The 23991-nt window shown below is 44.1% G+C and overlaps 1 protein-coding gene across 1 annotated transcript in view; it reads left to right on the top strand.

Annotated features, from left to right (window-relative positions):
• The window catches only part of mmel1 (membrane metalloendopeptidase like 1), an 80320-nt gene that overhangs the window by 45609 nt on the left and 10720 nt on the right, over nt 1–23991 (top strand). Inside the window, exons 13-19 of the mRNA XM_080214976.1 lie at nt 9113–9241; nt 10384–10482; nt 11391–11474; nt 12509–12612; nt 14751–14809; nt 19690–19809; nt 22893–23026. Of these exons, the coding sequence (XP_080071102.1) occupies nt 9113–9241; nt 10384–10482; nt 11391–11474; nt 12509–12612; nt 14751–14809; nt 19690–19809; nt 22893–23026 (729 nt within the window). The remainder of the gene's footprint in view (nt 1–9112; nt 9242–10383; nt 10483–11390; nt 11475–12508; nt 12613–14750; nt 14810–19689; nt 19810–22892; nt 23027–23991) is intronic.

Raw genomic sequence — 23991 nt, 5'->3', positions numbered from 1 at the left:
CATTCCACATCCTAACCACTCACTGAGTAAAGAATCTACCTCGGACATTCCTCCTATATTTTCACAATGAACCTTAGAGTTATGCCCCATAGTAACAGCCACATCCACCCAAGGAAATAGTCTCTGCACGTCCACTCTATCTATCCCCCTTATCATCTTATAAACCTCTATTAAGTTGCCTCTCATCCTCCTCTGCTCTAAAGAGAAAAGTCCCAGTTCCCTCAATCTTTCCTCAAGACCTACCCTCCAAACCAAACAACATCCTGCATTCTTACAGAAATGGTACAAAATGAGGACATATTTGGCAGGGCATTCTTTGTGCCAATGTAGCCTTTTGCCTTTTACATTTTGTGCTCTTTTTCTGAAGACTGAAATAAGTATCAAAGGATCTGATAACTTCTTCATATATAGCTGTGCCTTAGTTTATAATGTCATCTACGCTACTATCTATGGCATAAAGTAAGGTACTGACCTGCTCCTTTAAGTTTAAGTATTAGTGTCACAAGCAGGCTTACATAAAGGACAGAAAAAAGGGCAAAGGAGTAACAAGGGAGAGTGTAGAGCCTCTTAAGGATCAACAAGGTCATCTGTGTGTGGATCCACAAGAGATGGGTGAGATCCTAAATGAATATTTCTCATCAATATTTACTGTTGAGAGAAGCATGGATGTTAGGGAACTTGGGGAAATAAATAGTGATGTCTTGAAGAGTGTACATATTACAGAGAAGGAGGTGCTGTGAGTCTTCAAGCGCATCAAGGTAGATAAATCCCCGGGACCTGATGAAGTGTATCCCAGGACATTGTGGGAGGCTAGGGGGGAAATTGTGGGTCCCCTAGCAGAGATATTTGAATCATCGATAGTCAAGGGTGAGGTGCCTGAAGGGCTGCAGGGAAAAGCCTGGGAACTACAGGCCAGTGAGCCTCACACCTGTGGTGGGTAAATTATTGGAAAGTATTTTGAGAGACAGGATCTGCAGGCATTTAGGGATGCATGTACTCATTAGGGACAGTCAGCAAGGCTATGAGAGTGGAAAATCATGTTTCACAAAGTTGATTGAGTTTTTTTGAAGGGGTAACCAAGAAGGTAGATGAGGGCAGTGCAATTGATATTGTCTACATGGACTTTAGCAAGGCACCGCATGGTAGGTTGTTGCATAAGGTTGAATCTTATGGGATCCAGGATGAGGTATCTAAATGAATACAAAATAGGTTTTTGTGGTGGTAGAGAATTGTTTTTCAAACTGGAGGCCTGTGACCGGTGGTGTGTCTGAAGGATCAGTGCTGGGCCCACTGTTATTTGTCATTTATATTAATGATTTGGATGAGAATATAGGAGGCATGGTTAGTAAGTTTGCAGATGACGTTAAGATTTGGTGGCATAGTGGACAGTGAAGAAAGTTATTTCCAATTGCAATGGGATCTTGACGAATGGCAGATGGAGTTTAATTTGGACAAATGCGAGGTGATGCATTTTGTTGGATTGAATCAGAGCGGGTCTTACTCAGTTAATGGTAGGACATTGGGAAGAGTTACAGAACAAAGAGATCTAGGGGTTCATAGCTCCTTGAAAGTCAAGTCACAGGTGGACAGAGGTGGAAGAAGGCATTTGGCATGCTTGGTTTTATCGGTCAGAACATTGAATACAGGAGTTGGAATGTCTTGTTGAAGTTGTACAAGACATTGGTAAGGCCACACTTGGAATACTGTGTGTGCATATCTGGTCACCCTACTATAGAAAGGTTATTATTAAACTAGAAAGAGTTCAGAAAAGATTTACTAGGATGCTACCAGGATTTGATGAATTGAATTGTAAGGAGGGGCTGGATAGACAAGGACTTTTTTTCTCTGGAGCGTAGGAGGCTGAGGGGTGATCTTAGAGGTCTATAAAATAATGAGGGGCACAGATCAGCTAGATAGTCAATATCTTTTCCCCAAGGTAGGGTAGTCTAAAACTAGACAGCATAGGTTTAAAGTGAGAGGGGAGAGATACAAAAGTGTCCAGAGGGACAATTTTTTCACATAGAGGGTGGTGAATATCTGAAACAAACTGCCAGAGGTAGTAGTGGAGGCGGGTACAATTCTGTCTTTTAAAAAACATTTAGATAGTTACATGGGTACGATGGGTATAGAGGGATATGGGCCAAATGCGGGCAATTGGGATTAGCTTAGAGGTTTTAAAAAAAAACAGTGGTATGGACAAGTTGGGCTGAAGGGCCTGTTTCCATGCTGTAAATCTCTATAACTCTATGAACACTGCAATGAAGTAATTGTGAAAATCTCCTGGTTGCCACACGCCGGTGCCTGTTCAGGTACACTGAGGGAGAATTTAGCACGGCCATTCACCTAACCAGCATGTCTTTCGAACAGTGGGAGGAAACTTGAGCACCCAGAAACCCACGCAGACAGGGGAAGAACATGCAGACAGCAGATTGTCAGTGATTCAAGCCAAGAATTGAACGCAGGCCTCTGGTGCTGTGAGGCAGCAGTGCTAGCCACTGTATCACTGTGTCACTGGCTTACTAGTCTTCTTTGCTAGTCCCAGTGTTGTTCTGCACCTGGTAAATCTGCAATGCCACTTCTCTGCTTCATCAAGCCTTCTAAGTGGCTGAAGCATTCGGGTAAAGGTAAGATATTTCCTCTCTCTTTTTACTGTTCCTTTTCTGGAGTTCGGTTGAAAAGTTCCAATGCTGTCTTTACCCTGCACCTATTGGCACTGGACTCTTCACTTGTTACTTCTTTTGTCATGTTTATCCACTGCTGTGAAGGAATAAAGGTCAAATAATGTGGAATTAATACAGGAATATTAGATTAAAAATTGCTTTGGGTGTATTCACAGTAAAACATTTTTTAACAATAGTCAATTTGAGCTTGCTAGATATAGCAAGTTTTAACTCCCTTCACCGATAAGAAATTCAGACACTTAAAAGAATGATAATCTATGGTTCTTACACTGGCAAATACGCATTCAATGCTACCCTGATAGTTACAATTGCAATTGGACAAAAGAATGCTATGCTTCAGGTCTTATTATCTTGCTGAACACTATACCTTGAATAAGCAACATTGACCTAACAGACTGTTACCTGCAGTTTTCAGGAAAACATTTAAAATAACATTTCTTAGAAATTGAATAGGCACCCTCATTATAATAAGGGCCTTTTTTCATCAAGTATGGGTTAATCATTTGGGGTGGTCTACTATTGATCAAATGAACATTTTTTTAATGCAACCATTAATTATACAACCTCAAAATTCATAATAAATATCAGATTCGTTAGATTGACTTCAGCCTGTTCTGAACCTAGCAGCGCTCTCACATTTGGGGCTTTAGGTTAAATTGCTGTAATATTCGATGGATATCCTTATCTTTTGAAATGCTATGTCTGAACTTGTGAAACAAACTCTGGGTGCATTCTTTCATGGAGTGACAATCACTGTCAGATTGCCATGCTATTCTTATTCTTTTACCTTGCTCTGGAGTTCAACATTTCTCACCTGGATATCTTCCTGAGAATACCCACTGCTGGCATCCTGGAACGTAGTGCAAAATCAGCACCAGCTCCATATTCCTGTGAGGCAAAATGTCCCAGCCACTTTGATAAGCTATGGAGTGAGGGTAAGTGGGTGAAGGGGTTGGATGGTCAGGGTGGAGTGGGGGTTAGTCAAATGACCAGGAGGTTTGGGGATAATTGGGGGGGGGGGGAGGTGGCAGTGGGAAGTTGTGGGAGATTGTCAGGAAGTTGGGTGGATAGCTGGGGGTGGGGGGGGTGGTTAGAGGATGAAGTGGTTGCCGGGTGGGGAGGATGATTGCAGGGTTCAATAACATAGTTTTTGATTCTTGAACATCGCTGTCTGGGCCAGCATTTATTGTCAATCCCTAATTGCCCTGGAGAAGGTAGTGGTGAGTTACCTACTTGAACAGTCCATGCAGTGTTGGTACACCCACATTGCTGTTAGGGATGAAGTTCCAGGATTTTGACCTGGCGACCGCAAAGAAGTGGCAATTTATTTCCAAGACAGGACGGTGAGTGATTTTGAGGGGAATTTGCAGCTAGTGGTGTTTCCATTCCTTGTTCTTCTAGGTGGTAGAGAGCATGGGTTTGAATGGTGCTGTTGAAGGAACCTCAGTGAGTTACTGCCGTACATCTTGTCCAAAGTAAGTACTGCTGCCATAATGCGGAGGTGAAGAATATGTGCCAAGAAAGTGGGCTGCTTTGCCCTGGATGGTGTTGAGCTTCAAGGGGATTGTTGGAGCTGCACTAATCCAGCACGTGGGGAGTATTCCATCATACTCCTGACTTGTGCCTTGTAGATGGTAAGCAAGCTTTAAGGAGGAGAGTACTCACCACACAATTCCTCTGACCTGCTCTTGTAGCAACTTCATGTCTGTGTCGATATGCGCAATCTTCTTGGAGATCCTCTCCACTTGGATCCGGCAGTTTGCGGTGTCGATGGTAGTCATGATGTAGAGATGCACCTCTACATCATGACTGCTGTTGTAGCCACAGCATTCATATGGCTGGTCCAGTTTATTTTTTGGTCAATGGTAACCTCCCAAATGTTGACAGTGGGGGATTCAGCAACAGTAATGCCATTGAATGCCAAGGAAAGATGTTTAGAATCTCTCCTTGGCTATGGCCATTGCCTGGCACTTGTATGGTGCAAATGTTACTTGCCATTTATTAGCCTAAGCCTGAACATTATCCAGACTGCATATGGGCCTGGATTGCTTCAGTATTTGAAGAGTCAGGGATGGTGCTAAACATTGTGCAATCATCAGTGACCATCCCCACTTCTGACCTTATGACGGAAGGAAGGTCATTGAAACAACTGACCATGATTGGGCCTAGGATACAACCCTGAGGCACTTCTGAGCGATGTCCTGGGACAGAAATGATTGATTTCTTGGAACTGCAATCTTCTTCCCTTGTGTTAGGTATGATTCATAAAAACTTAGAAAATAAAAGCAGGTGGAGGCCATTTAACCTATCGAACTTGTTCTGTCATTCATTATGGTCATGGCTGATCATCCAATTCAATAGCCTGATCCTGCCTCCTCCCCCCCGCCCCCCCCCCCCCCCCACCCCAAATCCTTTGATTCCCTTTCACCCCAAGTGCTATATCTAATTCCTCCTTGAAAACATACAATGTTTTGGCCTCACCTGATTCCTGCAGTAGTGAATTCAACAGGTTGACCTCTCCCTGCGTGAAGAAATTTCTCCTCATCTCAGTCCTAAGAAGTTTACCTGTATCCTTCGAATATGACCCCTCATTCTGGATTCCACCACCAAAGAATATCTTTCCTGTATCTACCCATCTAGCCCTGTTATAATTTTTTTATAGGTTTCTATGAGATTCTCCCTCATTCTTCTGAATTCTAGCAAATCTAACCATAACTAACTCAATCTTGTCTCATACATCAGTTCTGCCAGCCCAGGGATCAGCCTGGTAAACTCCCTCTGTAGCAAAGACATCCTTCTTCAGCTAAGGAAACCAGAACTTTACACAATACTCCAGTTGTGACCTCACCAAGGCTCTGTATGTTTGCAGCAAGGAATTCCAGCTCCTGTACTTGAACACTCCTCTCCATAAAGACCAACATACTGTTTGGCTTCTTTACTGCCTCCTACACTTGCATGCTTCTCTAACCAAAGGAGAGTTTTCCCCAGATTCTTACTGCCTCCAATTTTGCTAGGGTTCCTTGATGCCACACTTGGCCAAATGCTGCCTTGATGTTAAGAATATCCTCTCACCTCACCTCTTGAATTCAGCTCATTGTCCAAATTTGAACTAAGGCTGTACTCAGGAGCTGGAACTGACTTTAATTGTTCTGAATTTTCCTGGGTAACTACTCTGGGTAACCATTCAAAGTCTCTGACTTTAACTTGGAGTTTCAGAGAATTCCAGACATGGGGTAAATGCCTGTTGAAAGCTGAAACTTTCCAGGCAATTCTTGTGCAGGGACATCAAAGGGGTCCCCCAGCGCATTTTCCAGGGCACCCCTTCCCTCCACAAATGGAGGATCAGGGCCTTTTATTGAACATTACATTGAGTATTTAGACTTAGCACAAGGCTCAACATAGAGCTATCTCTCTCCCTGCTCTATTATAATTGATCTTACATCACTGATGGTATTGGCTACATACTAATCTATTTAACAATTACCCTTTACCTTTCCCACCTCCCCGACCTCCAACAAATTTTTGGTGCCAATAATTATTTCTCTTAAGAATAATTCTTGGTGACATCAATAGCTGAATGTTTGAAGTGTAGCATTTCTCTGACCACTACTTTAATGGAGGCTTCATCCATCCGAAATACGCAGTCCAATGACGAAATTAAAACAATGGAAAGAAGAACATCATTTGAAGTTCTCACTGACTGACATTTAAAATCAACCATTCTCGGTCTATAATAATTGCATCTTTTGGTCTTAAAGTGTTTGGAAATACTCACAAAATTAAACATGCTACCAGTCTGAACCTGGTGCATATCATAGGGTTAAATAATCAGCTTGCTGAAAATCAGCTTCCTAATTTCAGCTTCTCTGCCATTTGGCCATTCACACCTTTTATTCTCTGTACGGACTGCAATTTACAGCCTTTTCCCCTGGTTTCTGTGGTTAAGACTCATCTTTCATTCCCTCACCTTGCAATATAAATATCTCCCAATTTCTATACCTTTTAGCATTGACAAAGGGCCATCCAGACTCAAAACATCAGCTCTTTTCTCTCCTTACAGATGCTGCCAGACCAACTGAGATTTTCCACCATTTTCTCTTTTGTGGTGAATAATCAGCTTGTGTGTTTTCTGGTGCATTAGTTAAGGAAAGCAAAATAAAGGAAAATCCTAAGTTGTTTACAAGTACATTAAGGGTAAAAGGATAACTAGGGAAAGAATAGGGCCAATTATGGACCACATAGTAATTTATGCACAGCTGGAGGATGTAGGTAAGTTTCTAAATGTATTGGTGTTCTGTAGACAATGTGTGTATAGAAATCATGAAGAAGGACAATGATATAATATGAAAGATTAATGAAGACAGAGGTTCTGAGTGGTCTGGCAGGCTTCAAAGTACATAAATCTCTGGGGCTGAATGAATTGTATCCCAGGCTGTTGGGTGAGGCAAGGGAGGAAATAGCAGAGGAATTGGCAATAATTTTCAATCTCTGTCTGGCCACAAGAGAGGTACTGGAGGACAGTGAATGTGGCGGTATTATTCAAGAAAGGAGGAAGAGGTAAACAAGGAAACAACAGGGTATGTACAGCTAAGAGGTTAGGTCCTGGTCGGGATTGTCTCTTTCTGTACTGTAGGGTTTCTATGATAGGCCAGTCAGTCTAACCTCAGTGGTGGGGAAACTACTGGAAGCAATTCTGAAAAACACAATTAATCTGCGTTTGCAGAGGTAGGGATTAATCAAGAACAGTCAACATGGTTTTGTTAAGAGGAGGTCATGTCTGACCAACTTGATTTTTTTTTCGAAGAGGTGACCAGGTATGTAGATGAGGGCAAAGCATTTGACATAGTGTATCTGGACTTCTTGGACAAAGCTTTTGATAAGGTCCCACATGGGAGACTCTTAGCGAAAGTAAGAACCCATGGAATCCAAGGAAATTGGCAAATTGGCTGAGTGGCAGGAAGCAGAGAGTGATGGCCAAAGGGTGCTTCTCTGCCTGGAAGACTATGTCCAGTGGGGTCACACAGGGATCAGTATTGGGGCCTTTGCTGTCTGTGGTTTATATAAATGACTTAGACTTGAATGTAGGAGAGTTGATCAGTAATTTCATGGATGATATGAGATTTGGTGGGGTGGTAAATGGTGAGGAAGATAGCTTTAGATTACAGGAGGATATAGATGGGCTGGTCAGAGGGGCTGATCAGTGGCAAATAGAATTCAATCTGGGTAAATGTGAGATGATGCACTTGGGCAGGGCAAACATGACAAGGGAATACATGATAAATGGCAGGACCCTGGGAAGCGCCAAGGATCAGCGTGTTCTTTATATGCATGTACACCAGTCCCTTAAAGCAGCAGGACAGGTGGATAAAATGGTTAAGAAGACATAAGATATACTTGTCTTTATTAGCCAAGGCATCAAGCTTAAGAGCAGAATGATATAAAACACTGGTTAGGCCACAGCTAGAGTATTGTATGCAGTTCGGGAATCCACATTGTGAATGTGATAGCACTGGAAAGGATGCAAACAAGATTTACCGGGATGTTGCCTGGGCTGACGAGTTTAGTCATGAACAGAGATTGGATTGACTGGAGTTGTTTCCTTGGAGCGGAGAGAACTGAGAGGACACCTGATTGAGATGTTTAATATTATGAGGGTCATGGGTAGAGCAGACAGAAAGGAACTTTTTCCCTTGGTGGAAGGATCAATAACCAGGGAGCAGAGATTTAAGGTAAGGGATGGGAGGTTTAGAGGGGATTTGAGGAAAAACATTTTCATCCACGGTGTTGGAAGTGAGGACCTCATTACCTGAAAGGGTAGTGGAGGCAAAGTCCCTCATAACATTTAAGAAATATTTAGATGTACGCTTGCGATGCCAAGGCATACAAGGAAGACTATGGACCAAGTGGTGGAAAATGAGATTAGAATAGTTAGGTGGTTTGCCTATGATTGGCACAAGCGCAATGGGCCAAAGGGTCTTTTTCTATGCTGTAGATCCCTGAGCTTATAAGACCAGGATTCTTGGAGAACCCTGCTTCAAATAGCAACATGGGGTCTATAAACACTCACCTGAGCGTAGGGCCCTTGTTTAACACAGTAAAAGACATCTCTGATTATGCAGCACCTTTTCAGTACTTGGCTGAAGCGATACGCTACGTAACCCTCAAATGTTTGTGCTGTTCTGAATCCATAACCTATTGACTCGAAAACAAGCTACCAGATGAGTCCTTTATTAAAAATGATTGGTACTGGCATTGCAGATTTACTGATTATAACTAATTATTCTGATAATTAAATTGAGTAAGATCAATTGCTGCATCATGATAATGGCATCATTTGAAACCACTTCATACTTAGTAATGCAGTGATCGATCTTTGTGACCATACCTATTACCTTTATTATTAATCCTATAATTAACCTTCATTATCCCAGGAGCTGTACGGTACCACTGTGGAAGAAGCACGTTGGCGAGAGTGTGCCAGCTACGTCAACAGCAATATGGAAATTGCAGTGGGAGCACTTTATGTAAGGGAGGCATTTGCTGGCAAGAGCAAGAGAATGGTATGGAGATCACAAATCAGTGTCAATCATTAGCTTTTGTTTTCAGCCAGGATCACAATCCCAACCCAGGATTTATTTGAGAGCTTTTATCAAGAATGGTGTAGACTGTGTCAAACTTAACTGTCCCATTTTAATTGGTATATTTTCCAACAGCATAAAATGCCACTGGGATTAGCAGCGTTGGTTGACTCCCAAGTCAGCCCTCAAATTACTGCATGCAGTAACTTATGTAAAGCAATGCGTCAGTTGGTCATTGGTAACAATGTCCATCAAGTGAATCTTCATCTTGCCTTAAGACCTTAAGCATTTCTCTGAAATATGCAGCGCTGGCAGACAGGGTATAAATTTAAGGATCCGTCTGAAAGATCACCAGCATAATCCTGAGCTCTCCTCTACATTTAGTAAGTGATTCACCCATGTTGGTACCGTGCCACACAAGATAGCTGACCCTGGGCTAAACGCCCATCGAGTCCACCCCCTCCCTCAGCATGGGATCATTCACCCAAGTTCAAATATTGCTGATTAGCTTCAACTCGCAGCTTTCTGGCCCAGCAGTGTGACTACCATCGAGCGAGCCAGTGCTGGCACATAAAACCTGCTCCAAATGTCAAGTTTTCATCCGCTTCAGTCTCAGAACTTAAAAGTTTAATCTGGCCATGCGGTGTTGACAAGGTCAATCTCCTGATACTTTTCTCGATTTTTATAAAAGGAAAGAAGTTTACGTTTTCAGCCAATGAAGTACCTTTTAAAGTATAGTCGCTATTGAAATATTGAAATTTTCACATAGTAAAGTCTCATTAATAGCAATGAAATAACGCCCTGACTATCTGTTGCCGTGATATTGGTTAAAGGGTTGACCTGGACATTGGGAGAAATTCCCTCATCTTCGTTCTGTTAGACTGTGGGATATTTTACATCCACCTGAGAAGCAGGTCGGCCTTAGTTTAACATCTTGGCCAAAGCAGAGCAGCTCTGACATTGCAGCACTCCTTTGGCACTGCTAAGCCGGCATAAATCTTGCACCTGGGTCTCTGTAATGGGATTGGAACCTACTACTGACTGACAGATATGAGATTGTCCAAGAGATTGAGTTTTTAGTTTGTTAGTGTCACTCATTAGACACTATTTTCCTTTCTTTTCAGGTAAAGGATTTAATTGATAAAATTCGAGAAGTGTTTATTGAAACATTGGATGAGTTGGAGTGGATGGATGCAGCTTCCAAGCAGAAAGCACAGGAAAAGGTCAGTTCTTACTCCATAATGTTAGTACTTGGCTTTAACTTCTTCATGCATGCGTGTGTATGTGTGCCTCACCCTTTGTCTGTCTGTCGCTGGGGTGAATTATCCCATTTCACCTGCCTTGGGAATCATACCGGGTGAGAGATGGACCATGGAAAGGTCTGTTGACCTTGGGTGGGACTTTCCAGTTTCGGGGTCAGTGTGGTTGGAAAATCCTGCCCTTTCTTTTTGTCTCTATCTCTCCCCCACCGCCCCTCGCTCACCCCTGCCCTCACTTGCTGCCCCCCAACCCCTCGCTTGCTGCCACCTGCCCCTCGCTCCCTCCCGCCCCTCGCTCTCCCCCTGCTCTCTGCCCCTCACTCTCACTCTCTGTTTCAGAGGTTGGATCCTGGAATGTTGTTACTTCCAGAATTGCAATTGAAAGCACAATCTTGAGCCCCCGTTTACATTGAGTAAGTGAGTCACCCATGTAGGTATTGGGCCACACAGGCCAGTGGCCCAGGGTTAAATGTCCATTGAGTGCTATGGCAGGCTTCTGTCGAGTGAGGTAGCAGTTAGATTCCAACAGCTCGTCTCAGCAACCCTTATCAGAGAGTGGGGGAAAGAAAATCAATCAGGGTGATCCTAATTTCCTTTCTCCTGTTCCTAACGACAATGAGTCTTGGCGAGCTCCAATTCTGTGGCCATGCAGGACCTCAGATTGGACTGTTTTTGAATGAAGAAAATTGCAGCTGGACCCTGTCCGTACTCAATGTTCATATCAGGAAAACCGAATAGCGATCAGTATCGGGAAGCCAATTGTGCAATCCTAATCCTTACCATAAAGATATCAGTCGGTAACGAGCAAAGATTCTAACATCAGAGTATTGCTCATTATTTTAAACATCCCTTTGTAATTGTTTATTTCAAAGGCTCTGGCAATTAAAGAGCATATTGGATATCCGGACTACATACTGGAAGACACCAATCCCAGGCTTGATCAGGAATATGAACGCGTGAGTGTGATAAATTATGGGATGGATCTATAATGGATGTGTGTTGAACAACTAGAATCGAATCTGTGAAATCTGGCGACATGTAACATTTGATAAATGTTAAGGAATCAAAACTATTTCTGTTTCACTACCAAAAGCACACTCAGTTCCCAAGTGTCTGCAGGTACAGACGTTGTCCCCAAATTGTGCAGGGCAATTTTCAAAAAAATTTTTGTCAGAAACCCAGGGAGGTTGGGAAGAAGCCCTGAGTAAATTTGCTGAATGAGTCTTTGACTTTTGACTTCAATACTTGTGATCAATGGCCACTTTGTTATCAAAGTGGTTTTAATGGGCTCCATTTAGTTAAACTAATTTCACTCCTTCCTCTCCATGTCAGGTCTATGCCATTGGCTTCTACACTTTTTAAATTGGAGCAATTGATTCCTTGGTCAATTTGGCAGAGATCTGTCAGGGTTGGTTGTGCATTCTGGGAAATCGAGCAAAGTTTTCCATTGTTGGAAAAATCTCTGACACAAAAGAATTAAATTGATGTAAATGGAGAATAATAAAATTACATGATAGTAATTACAAGACAGTGATCATAGTAAGTGATTACGGTAATGTCATAACTCAGGCAGTTTGAAACTACTATCCAAACAAAGAGGTGAGGTCATCGACTTCTAACCATTCCAATGCTTCCATTATCTGTCATAATATACATACAGCAGAGTTACAAAAAGAGATTTATCTGGGTTTTAATGCTTTCTTTATCTTGTTGCTGGCAATAGGTGTCATAGCAACCAGCATGTGCCAGTGTATTTCATACAGTTCGTGTACAAATACATCACACTGAAGGATTAACAACCATGACCAATTGCTTCAACTGTGTGACATGGTAACTCACAGTGGACTGGCAAAGCAGTGGCATTGTCTTTACAGGTTATACGTTAGTGGTGCCAATTCTGCCACTCACATCGAAATTCAATCTGCGGACTATTGGACACGTTAACTGGTCACAAACTGTGGCACTCATATGTTTGTTGTACTTTATTCAGCTAAGCTTCAGTGAAAACAAATACTTCGAAAATGTCCTTGAAAATCTGAAGGCAGCAGCGCAGAAAAGTCTCAGGAAACTACGGGAGCCAGTGGATCGAGATGTGTAAGTATCAATAGAGTAGCAATCCTTGTGTTCAAATTCCAGTACGGAACCATTCCAGGGGACAGCACAGTGGCACAATGGTTAGCACTGCTGCCTCACAGTGCCAGGGGTCTGGGTCAGATTCCCGGCTCGGGTCACTGTCGGTGTGGAGTTTGCATGTTCTCCTTGTGTCTGCGTGGGTTTCCTTTGGGTGCTCCAGTTTCCTCCCATAGTCCAAAGATGTGCAGGTTAGATGCATTGGCCATGCTAACTTCCCCCTCAGTGTATCCAAACAGGTGCCAGCGTGTGGCAAATAGGGGATTTTCACAGTGATTTCGTTGCAGTATGAATGTAAACCTACTTGTGACACTAATAAATAAACTTTAAAAACTCCCTGTCACCGCCTTACAGCCAAGATTTCTGTGCTGCCTAATTCTGGCCTCATGTGCTTTCCTGATTCCCTTTGCTGCACTATTAGTGGCTGTACAATTCTTTAAGTATCTGGGCTGTAAGCTTTGGAATTTCCCCCTCCCACCCCCGCCAAAGCTATGTACCTCTCCCATCCTCTCTCCTGCTTTAAGATGTTCCTTAAAGCTTACGTTTTTGACCAAATGTTAGGTCAACTGCCTTTATATCTCTTTACATGGTCTGGCTTCAGTGCTGGACAACACTGCTGTGAAGGGCCTTGAGATGTTTTACTACATTAGAGATGGTTTGTACATCCTTGTAGCAACAGCAGATTGATCTAGAGCCCAAACAATTGCATGAATTTACCCCATGGGCTCGTGGATAAACGTGCTGTCTGGTGCAGCACTACACCATACAGACAATGAAGTTTCAGGTTATTTCCAGGTGGCTCTGAGTTACCTGTTTCAGTCTGGACAGTAGTTACAGTGTTAGAATTGGCCTTAATAAACAAGGGGAAAAGAAACGACCAATGCTCGGAGAGCACAGTGGTACAGTGATTAGCACTGCTGCCTCACAACGCAATAAACTCAGGTTCGATTCCCAGCTTGATCACTGTGTGGAGTTTGCATGTTCTTCCCCGTGTCTGCATGGGTTTCCTCCGGGTGCTCGGGTTTCCTCCCACAGTCCAAAGATGTGTGGGTTAGGTGGATTGGCCACGCTAAATTGCCCCTTAGTGTCAGGGGACTAGCTAGGGTAAGTGCAAGGGGGCAGGGTGATAGGGCCTGGGTGCGAGTGTGGTCAGTGCAGACTTGATAGGCTGAATGACCTCCTTCTGCACTGTAGCATTCTATGATTGCTGATCACTATCCATTGATGTTGGCTGGCATGTGTGGGTACATGAATATAACAGTGGGCTGGTCTGTAATTCATTCTGTAATAGCTTTGCCTGACAAGACTGTGGTCTTGGCTCAGACGTGAATGATACGTGGGGGTAATGATGGGCAGCCCTACCACAGGAGGAGTCAGCACCTTCAGGGAAAAACAGAAGTGGGATAAAGGAGTGCATTACAGCTGTTCACACCACTTTTTGAATCATGAAGATATTAAGGATTATTGTGCAGCTATGTATAAGTTTGGAAAAAGCCATTTGATCCATTATGCCTAATCTCTCCAATGTACTCCATCAAACTCAGTCTAATTATTGTGAAAAGCTATTATTGTTGAGTAATATTTCCAGAAGTCTTCCTCTAGATATTCCTGCCATATCTCTGTGTCCCCAAACAATATAATCACCTGTGCCTCCATTATTCCTGTTACCTTAATTTCACCTCCTGCCAAATCATCTTGTTTTGAATCAGTTTACTGATTGGCCCTGATGTCTAGCCAGCCCATCCAGCATTATGGGAAAAGAAATTCCAAATCGGAGTCTGTGGACTTGAATCTTCCATCTTTTGAGTCTTGTGAACTCCAAATAAAACCTACTTACTTCCACATCTTTAGTTTCTTCTATTATTTTAAAGACTTGAGCGTTAAAGCCATCTTCTGAACAGGTAGACACAGTTGCAGGAAATATGGGTCACAATTATAACTCTGGTTCTCTGCTCCCTGAGAGCACAGCTTTGCTTTATCACTTTGCACTGTGTTCATTTTCAACCTCTATGTGGCAATATTTTGCACGATAAAGGCAAGTGGATTATAAAAGCTAGTTGTTGTATTTCTGACCCCACACTACAACTTTTGCTTTGTTTCAGATGGGTCATTGGAGCTGCAGTTATAAACGCTTTTTATTCAATTAAGCGCAACCAGATAGGTATGTCACAATTATACACATTGTCATAAAAATTACTATTCCCTGTGTAATTTTACTGTGGAAGTAAATGTTTACAGTTGTTTTAATTGTTTAACACAGAGCCATGTCGACAAGGAACGTTTCCTATCCACTCAGCTGATCTCAACTAGGTCAGTGCCTTCAACTGCAAAAGCCTTCTTACCACCCCCTCCCCCACAAGTATTATGAAGAGTTAAATCAGTGAGGATCCCTGCTCTGAATTAATATCCAACAACGTCCTGTTGAAATATTGACTCAGAATTAAGGCTGCGCAGTGCCCATTTTTTGGGAGACTAAACAAGCTCCCAAGTTTTCAGGTGGCAGATAGGAAGTGCATGCTCATTACGAACATCAAGGATCCAAACCTGAACCAAACGTTCGGTCCTTTGTACATGCAAGTAAACAGCCAAGCTTTCTCTGCAATATCAGAGTCACTTGGGTAAGATTTTAAAATATGATTATCATTTGTAGAGCCAACCCCACATTCAGTGCACTGCTGGCCACTGATCCCAGCCAGATGATTTCCTGATACAGTCACCCTTCCGTTCCTATTTAACAGGCTCCCTTCCTAGTTCCCCCTTAATTTCTCAGCTGAGGATTGTATCTGGCTAGAAAGCTACCTGATCTGTCAGCTCTCTTCATTGGTGATTGAGGGTTACTAGCTCTCACTGAACATATTCCTGGAGATGTCGGTAGAAGCTGGTGGTGTGGTGCAAATGGGTTCCAGGCTTGTTAGTTGGCTGTACGAATGGAAGTGTAATATACAAATCTTGCATTGCCCCCTCTCACAGCTTTTGATGCACAATAATTGGCCAGGATTTCCCAGAGTGAGATACCAGGAGAAAATAGAGCAACAAGATCTCAATCCCTCGTCACACATGTACCCAGCTGCAATTCTTACCCCTTCCTCCAACTTCTGGTGTTTCACTTGACTGGTCAGGTTACCACCCATTCCACATACTTAACCCTGTCCCCACTCTACCCCACCCATGGCCACAGTGTCTATAGAGAATTGTGGTCTACTCTCAATCCAGTTCTCAGTTCCCCACTTTGCCATTGAGAGATAGTGGACGGAATTTTGCAAGATTGATTCTACAGCCTCGCTCATCCAAAAACCTTAAAATCCTGCTCGAGGTGAATGGACCTTCCTATTGTCCGTCCCTTGTCCATTCCAATTCCCGTGGTGGGCAGGTCGGTAAAATTCCAGCCTTAGTGTCCAGCTAGCATGTAAGTGGGAGAGTTCCTGATCCAGTTTTTGGATGGATTTTCACACCCAATCTTTTGTACTCAGTGATTGAAAATATGGGCTCGACCATTTCTAACTGCTATAGGCAGTAGGCTGGGCTTAATTCACCAGCCAGCCTATGGAAGGAACTATTGTGCATTTGCAGAACTGTGAAGCTGCACATGCACAATTGCAGCAGCAGGGGTCTGACAGACAGAGAGAAAGAGAGCTGTCAGGCCCTGCTGCTGGAGCCAACCTGAACCAACCTTTCATCTCACCCCCACAATTGCAGGGCCTGCAACCAATCACGAGCCCCACTCCACCTGAGATGCCATCCTCACTGTTCCCCAGATCTATCGTGTTGCTGCCCCTTCTCCACTGATCTGATTGGATCACGTTGCAGAGCGGTAGCAGACCCCCTCTCCCCACCCACCATCATCCAATCCAATTGCATTGCAGAGTGGCAGTGGGTCCCCATCTAATCATGTTGCAGAGTGGCAGCGAGCTTCCCCATCCTTCAGGCTTTGTCCTCCTTAGACCCCGTCCCCTGACACTGCCCAGTGGGCAGTGCTGAGGTGCCTGGTGGGCATTGCCCAGGTGCAAGGTTGACAGTGCCAAGGTGCCAGGGTAGAATTGCCAGACTGGCAGTGCCCATAGGGCAACCCTGCCCCTTTCCCTCAGCCACCAGTTCCATCAGCGAGGTCAACACGACTGTTACCCATTCATGGGGAGGAGGTGTTTTCCTTGCCGGAGAGAACCTCTCCTGGTGAGGCCATAGAGATCAGTGAGCCTGGTCGACGCGTGTCAGGCTCACTAAACACATGGAAATCAAGATTAGAATGTACTTGAATCATTTATTCACCCTCTCATCTATTTCTGGTGAAAGGCTGACCTCGCCGGAAATTGGGCTTTCATAAAATTGCGAGAGTCAAGAAATAAGAAATGATCCTGATTTCTCGGCTCTTGCTTGATTTTATCGGCTCGCTCCGTCCATCAATGGACAGGGCAAGCCGGTACAATCCCACCCAGCCAGACTGTGTTTCCTAGCCAGTGTCACAGGACTCTCCTTCCTAGTTGGGGGAGGTGATGCTTGTGAACCAAAATGGTCCAAATCACTCAGTGGCGTCGATTAAGTATTGGGTGGAATTCTCCCATTTGGGGACCAAGTCCCATGGCAGGTGCAGGAACGTGGAGTGTTTCCCACTGCTGAGGCTGGCAGGAAAAGGCACCAAATCCTCTGACCCCGACCGCATTAATTATGAAACCAGGTGTTCTTCGCCATTTTCCGTGGCAGGGCAGGCCTGATGGTGTTTAGCTCATCGTCCTATCTGGGTGTCATATTGAAAAGATGCCCAATTAATGAAGAAGGATGGTGGATCTCCTGAAAATGAGGGTGGATCTCTGAGACTGCTCTGAGGCTAGTGGATGGACTGCTAGGGAAAGGAAATGGATTTCCAGGAGCATCCTGAGACTGGACCCACCCTTTCCAGGACAGCGAATCTGCAAGGCTCACCTGCAGATGCTCCCTCTACCCACTGCTGTGGTGTACTGGGGTCGAGCGTTGCTGTCGGCCTCCATCCTAAACACTGGAGGCAGCTGCAGGTTTTCAGGTGACCTGTGGCATCTGCTCACCACATTGTTCCAGATGTGTTTTCCAGTATGTTTTCCTGCTGGCATTACAGGGAATTGGGTGTGAGTGGGATGCAAATGAGTTTCACACCAGCCTCCAATGGGTTTCCTGATCTGCCATGGCAGGCACCAACAGGAGATCCTGTTGCAAATTTCCGCCAGTGATTTGGGCCTCGTGCCTAAGTCTCCCCCCCACCGACCTCACCCCCCAACCCTGTTTACCCACCGGCCATTGAACTCATAGGGGGGGCATGGGATTTTTAAAAGTCTCTCAGAATATATTCAGTAGGCAGCTGGATATAGTACTTGAGGCGAATGGGATTAAAGGTTATCGGGAGAAAGCAGGATTAGGCTATTGAGTTGGACAATCAGCCATGATCATGATGAATGACTGAGCAGGCTTGAAAGGCCAAATGGCCTCCTCCTGTTCTTATCTTCTGTGTTTCTATGGAAGATTTTCTTTGGCCACTGTGAGATTGGTAGTGATTCCAAGAGACGTCAGGGTGTTTGGAGAAGTTTGGTAACCCTGCATTGATCAGCTATTAGCTGTCCACAGTTGACCAGGTGCCTGATGATGAGGCCAGAGGTCCATTATCAGATGTTCCTCCAGCCAATCTATTCAAGCATAGGGATTGCTCCTTAAAATCAATACAGTTGAATTTCTAAACTACACGTGACATGACACAATGGAATGAGAATGGATAAGATTAGTTTCAGTAGCTACTTCCCATCGCTTGGAAGTTTTGTAATTCCACAGTTATTGTCAGCACAACTCAAAGGTTAGACCTGGTTTGAATTGAATTCACCTTAGTTTGGATTTGTATTGACCTGGGTTTATATGAAGCTACGCTGATACTGTTTATGGACTGAGAAGTGAGTTGAGTTTGAATTTAGTTTGATTCCTATTTAAGTCATTTTACATGTTGATTACATTTGAGATGGGTGCACTGAGTTGCATCAGGTTTGCAGATGCATTAAGATGCCCATTTTTCAATTGTTTTTCATATAGAGCTCTGTTTACGTCTTGATGGGCAATCATTATGTTAGGTTCACATTGATCCTACATTGAATTTGAGTTATACAGCACAGACACATCTATTGAGCCCATTGCGTCTGTGCTAGCTTTTCCATTGAACTATTCGATTAGTTCAATTTCTCTGTTTTTTATCCCTTTAATTACTTTTACCTCCCACCAATCATCGCTGTATAGTAATATCAAGGGCTATCATGTGTAAAAATCTTTAAGTACAATTTGGACCAACAATCTTGGGAGCAGTTTCTGGCCACACGGCAGCATCTTTCAGCAAGAGATACTGGTCCCGCTACTGTCAATGGGATTTCCCATTGACTGAACTCTGTGGGCACCCTTCTGTTGGTGCCTGCCAACCCTCGGTGGGAGTGAATGTCGGCAGGATCATAAGATCCCGCCAGCGTGAACAGCCGGAATATTCTAGTCCATTATGTCTCAGAAGTATAGCCAAGGTTGACACTTGACAATATATTAGATAGAATCATAAAATGTCATGGTGCTGAAGGTAGTCACTGAGCCATTGTGCTGTAGCAGCTTTCTCCCCATGGCCCTGAACATTGCTTTCCTTTCTGAAGTTTTTATCCCGTTCCCTTTTTGCAAATTGCTATTGAACCTGCTTCCATCGCCTTTTCAGGTGATGTATTCCTGATGATCGTAACTTGCAGTGTAACAGAAGAAAAATCTCATCTCCCTGCTGATTCATTAGCCCACAACCTTCAATTTATGTGCTCTGGTTAAAAATCTTCTGCCAGTGGAAAAAGTTTCTTCTTCTTATTTATCCTGTCAAAACTAGTCCAGAATGAGCCACAAACTGAATTGGGTTTTCCTTTCTCATGTTTACATTATTCAACTTTTCATTTCTTACTTTTTTCTTCCTTATTTCGTATTGTTTCTACGACATCTTGTATTTTGCAAAAGTACTTCTTCGGAGTTTGAGATAACCAATGGTTGAACAGATTGTTTATTTGTTTCCTGCAGTTTTTCCAGCTGGAATTCTACAGCCCCCATTCTTCAGTGAACACCAGCTCCAAGCGCTCAACTTTGGAGGAATTGGCACGGTGATTGGCCATGAAATAACACATGGATTTGATGACAATGGTGGGCATGGATAGATTGGTTTTCTGATAGTGATATTGATTCAGAGACATCGCTGATGTGCCACTCAACTCCATGCTGCTTTGTTACATTTCTTATCCTGAGATTAAAGTTTTAAAAATAAAGTTGCCAGCCTGATTTCCAAGCATCTGAAGCTGAGTAGCCTCTGTCCTGCCCCTGCAGGTGACCTTCAGATAAGTTGCAGGTTGAGAAGTGTGGCCTGAGTTGTCCTGATTTAAGTGGGCAGATTTTGTAAATGTACGTTCCTAGGGTGGCACAATGGTTAACGTTGCTGCCTCACAGCGTCAGGGAACAGAAGTTCAATCCCCTGCTTGGGTCACTGTCTGTGGAGTCTGCACCCCGTGTCTGCATGGATTTCTTCCAAGTGCTCCGGTTTCCTCCCACAGTCTGAAGGACATGCATTGGCCGTGCTTAATTCTTACTCAGTGTACCCGAACAGGCACCGGAGTGTGGCGATTAGGGGATTTTCACAGTAACTTCATTGCAGTGTTAATGTAAGCCTACTTGTGATACTAATAAATAAATTTTAAACTAGGAAGCTCCTTCCCTATTGACCATCCAACAAATTAGGAAATGGCTAATATCCTACAAGTTCCTGCAGTTGATGGATAAAGCTAGGATTGGAAAACGGCTAATGTTACGCCGTTGTTTAAGAAGGGTGCCAGGCAAAAGGCGGGGAATTACAGGCCGGTTAGTTTAACGTCTGTGGTAGGTAAAATGTTAGAATCCGTCATTAAGGAGGAAATTGCGAGGCATCTTGAAGGGAATTGCTTGATAGGGCAGACGCAACACGGTTTCATTAAAGGGAAGTCGTGTCTGACAAATTTACTGGAGTTCTATGAGGATGTGTCTAGGGCGGTGGATAGAGGAGAGCCGGTGGATGTGGTCTTTCTGGATTTTCAGAAGGCGTTTGATAAGGTACCTCACAAGAGGTTACTGCAGAAGGTCAGAGGACATGGAGTTGGGGGTAGGGTGTTAGCGTGGATAGAGGATTGGTTGTCAAATAGGAGGCAGAGAGTGGGGGTCAATGGGTGCTATTCGGATTGGCGGTTGGTGACTAGTGGGGTGCCCCAGGGGTCGGTGCTGGGGCCTCAGCTATTTACCATTTATATAGATGATCTGGAGGAGGGAACCGAGTGTAGGGTGTCGAAATTTGCTGATGACACCAAGATTGGGGGAAAGGCAAATTGTGCGGAGGGTGTGGAGAGTCTGCAGAAGGATCTAGATAGGCTGGGCGAATGGGCCAGGAAATGGCAAATGGAATTTAATGTTGGCAAGTGTGAGGTGGTCCACTTTGGTAGGAAGAATGGTAGGAAGGACTATTACTTACGTGGCGAAAAACTGCAGCAGGCGACGGTGCAGAGGGACCTCGGGGTCCTTGTGCATGAGTCGCAAAAACCCAGCCTGCAAGTGCAGCAGGTGGTCAGGAAGGCGAATGGGATGCTGGCCTTCATAGCGAGGGGGATTGAATATAAAAGTAGGGAGGTCTTGCTGCAGCTGTATAGGGCATTGGTGAGGCCGCAGCTGGAGTACTGTGTGCAGTTTTGGGCGCCGCACCTGCGCAAGGATATTTTGGCCCTGGAGGGAGTGCAGAGGAGGTTTACTAGGCTGATACCGGAGTTGAGGGGGTTGAGCTATGAGGAGAGGCTGAATAAACTAGGCTTGTACTCGTTAGAGTTTAGAAGAATGAGGGGAGATCTCATTGAGACGTATAAGATGATGAATGGGATGGATAGGATAGAGGTGGAAAGACTCTTCCCGCTCAAAAAAGACAGTAGGACTAGGGGGCACAGCCTCAAGATAAAGGGGGGGCGGTTCAGAACGGAGTTGAGGAGGAACTTCTTCACTCAAAGGGTGGTGAATCTCTGGAATTCTCTGCCCGTTGAAGTGGTGGAGGCTGCCTTGCTAAATATTTTTAAGAAGCGGGTTGATGGGTTTTTGATAAGAGAGGGGATTAAGGGTTATGGGGAGAGGGCGGGAAAGTGGAACTGAGCCACGACAGATCAGCCATGATCTTATTGAATGGCGGGGCAGGCTCGAAGGGCCAGATGGCCTACTCCTGCTCCTATTTCTTATGTTCTTATGTTCTTATGTACACATTGGGAAAAATCATCTCCTTAATCTGAAAGCAGGGAATCAACAGGAAACATCCTTGGTTTGTAATGTCTCCCAGCCCATTGCCCTGACATTTATAATTCACTATAGCACTGAAACATCCTTTAGAACCAAACTGTTATCCATAATCTCAAACGTCAGACTGCACATAGGACAAAACACCCAGTTAAGCATCCCTTTGTTACTCAGCTTTCTTTGTTGATTGCTTTTTGTTCTAACATTGAAACATAGAAACTAGAAGCAGGAGAAGGCCATTCTGCCCTTTGAGCCTGCTGCGCCATTCATTTTGATCTTAGCTGTTAGTTGAATTCAATATCCTGATTTCCCCCTTCCTCCCATATCCTTGATCTCTTTAACCCCAAAGGCGGAATCTGAATTCAATAAAAAATATCTGGAATTAGGAATCTACTGATGATCGTGAAACCACTGTCAATTGTTGGAAGAATCCATCCGGTTCAACTAATATCCTTTAGGAAAGGAAATCTGCCGCCCTTTCTTGATCCCACCCAGGCCCTATCCCCATAATCCCATGCATTTACCCTAGCTAGTCCTCCCTGACACTAAGGGACAATTTAGCATGGCCAATCCACCTAACTCCACATCTTTGGAGTGTGGGAGGAAACCAGAGCACCCAGAGGAAACTCGCGCTGACGCAGGGAGAATGTACAAAATCCACACAGACAGTAACTCAAGCCAGCAATTGAACCTGGGTCCCCGGCGCTGTGAGGCAGCAGTGCTAACCACTGTGCCATTGTGCCACCCCTAATGTTTCTTTCATCGTTAAATCTGTTTGTTTTTGTTGCTCTAACATGCAAGCATGATTATTATTTGCAGACACGGGATTTTCTGCCAATTTACTCTGTCCACTATGCTGCATAACAGTGGCTTCATTTTAATTTGGCTCTCGTTTGAAAAAAGGGAAAAGCTGTCTTCATGTTTGTAATCTCCAGGAAGAAATTACGATAAAGATGGCAACTTGTACGACTGGTGGAGCAATTTCTCAGTCACACATTTCAATGACCAATCCCGTTGCATGGTGCATCAGTATGGAATCTACACCTGGGATTTGGCTGGTGGACAGAATGTGAGTACTGTATTCTCACTCTTCTCTTTACTCTTTCCCAAGTGAGGGCAAAGAGCAAAACGTGTGGTGGAATTCCTACTCGTGGAGAGATGGAATAGTGTTTCTAGTCAGTCAGTAGTGATGAGACATCACCAAGACGGGCAAACTACTCATTTAACCATGTTGTGGTTGTGAATATGTGGAACCTTGATGTATGTACATTAGCTGCTACAACCCCCACATTGGCTACTCTACAAAATAAATTGATTGGCCATAAAGTGCTTTTGACCAACGAGTGGGAAAGGCACTATATGAATGCAAGTTTTGCTTTTCTGTCATCCTTCCAGCTGTTTTTCACTTTATCGTCAATAATGATAAGTCAATTATATTGTCAATAATAAGTAGGGAGGCCTTACTCCAACTGTACAGGGTACTGGTGAGGCTGCAGCTGGAGTACTGTGTGCAGTTTTGGTCACCGCACTTGCGCAAGGATATTTTGGCCTTGGAGGGAGTGCAGAGGAGGTTCACTAGGCTGATACCGGAGATGAGGGGGTTGGACTATGAAGAGAGACTAAATAGACTGTGTCTGTACTCGCTGGAGTTTAGAAGGATGAGGGGGGATCTTATAGAGATGTATAAGATAATGAAAGGGATGGATAGGGTAGAGGTAGAGAGATTCTTCCCGCTTAGAAAGGATAGCAGGACTAGAGGGCACAGCCTCAAGATAAGGGGGGGCAGTTTATATCGGAATTTAGGAGGAACTTCTTCACTCAAAGGGTGGTGAATCTCTGGAATTCTTTGCCCGTTGAAGTGGTGGAGGCTACCTCGCTAAATATATTTAAGTCACAGGTAGATAGGTTTTTGACAGACAAGGGGATTTAGGGTTATGGGGAGAAAGCAGGAAAGTGGAACTGATCCACTTCAGATCAGCCATGATCTTATTGAATGGCGGGGCAGGCTCGAAGGGCTAGATGGCCTACTCCTGC

The sequence above is a fragment of the Carcharhinus amblyrhynchos genome, chromosome 30 (assembly GCF_965287045.1).
Source record: "Carcharhinus amblyrhynchos chromosome 30, sCarAmb.v2.hapA, whole genome shotgun sequence".
Taxonomy (NCBI): domain Eukaryota; kingdom Metazoa; phylum Chordata; class Chondrichthyes; order Carcharhiniformes; family Carcharhinidae; genus Carcharhinus; species Carcharhinus amblyrhynchos.
This window is presented reverse-complemented; position numbering and strand designations above follow the sequence as displayed.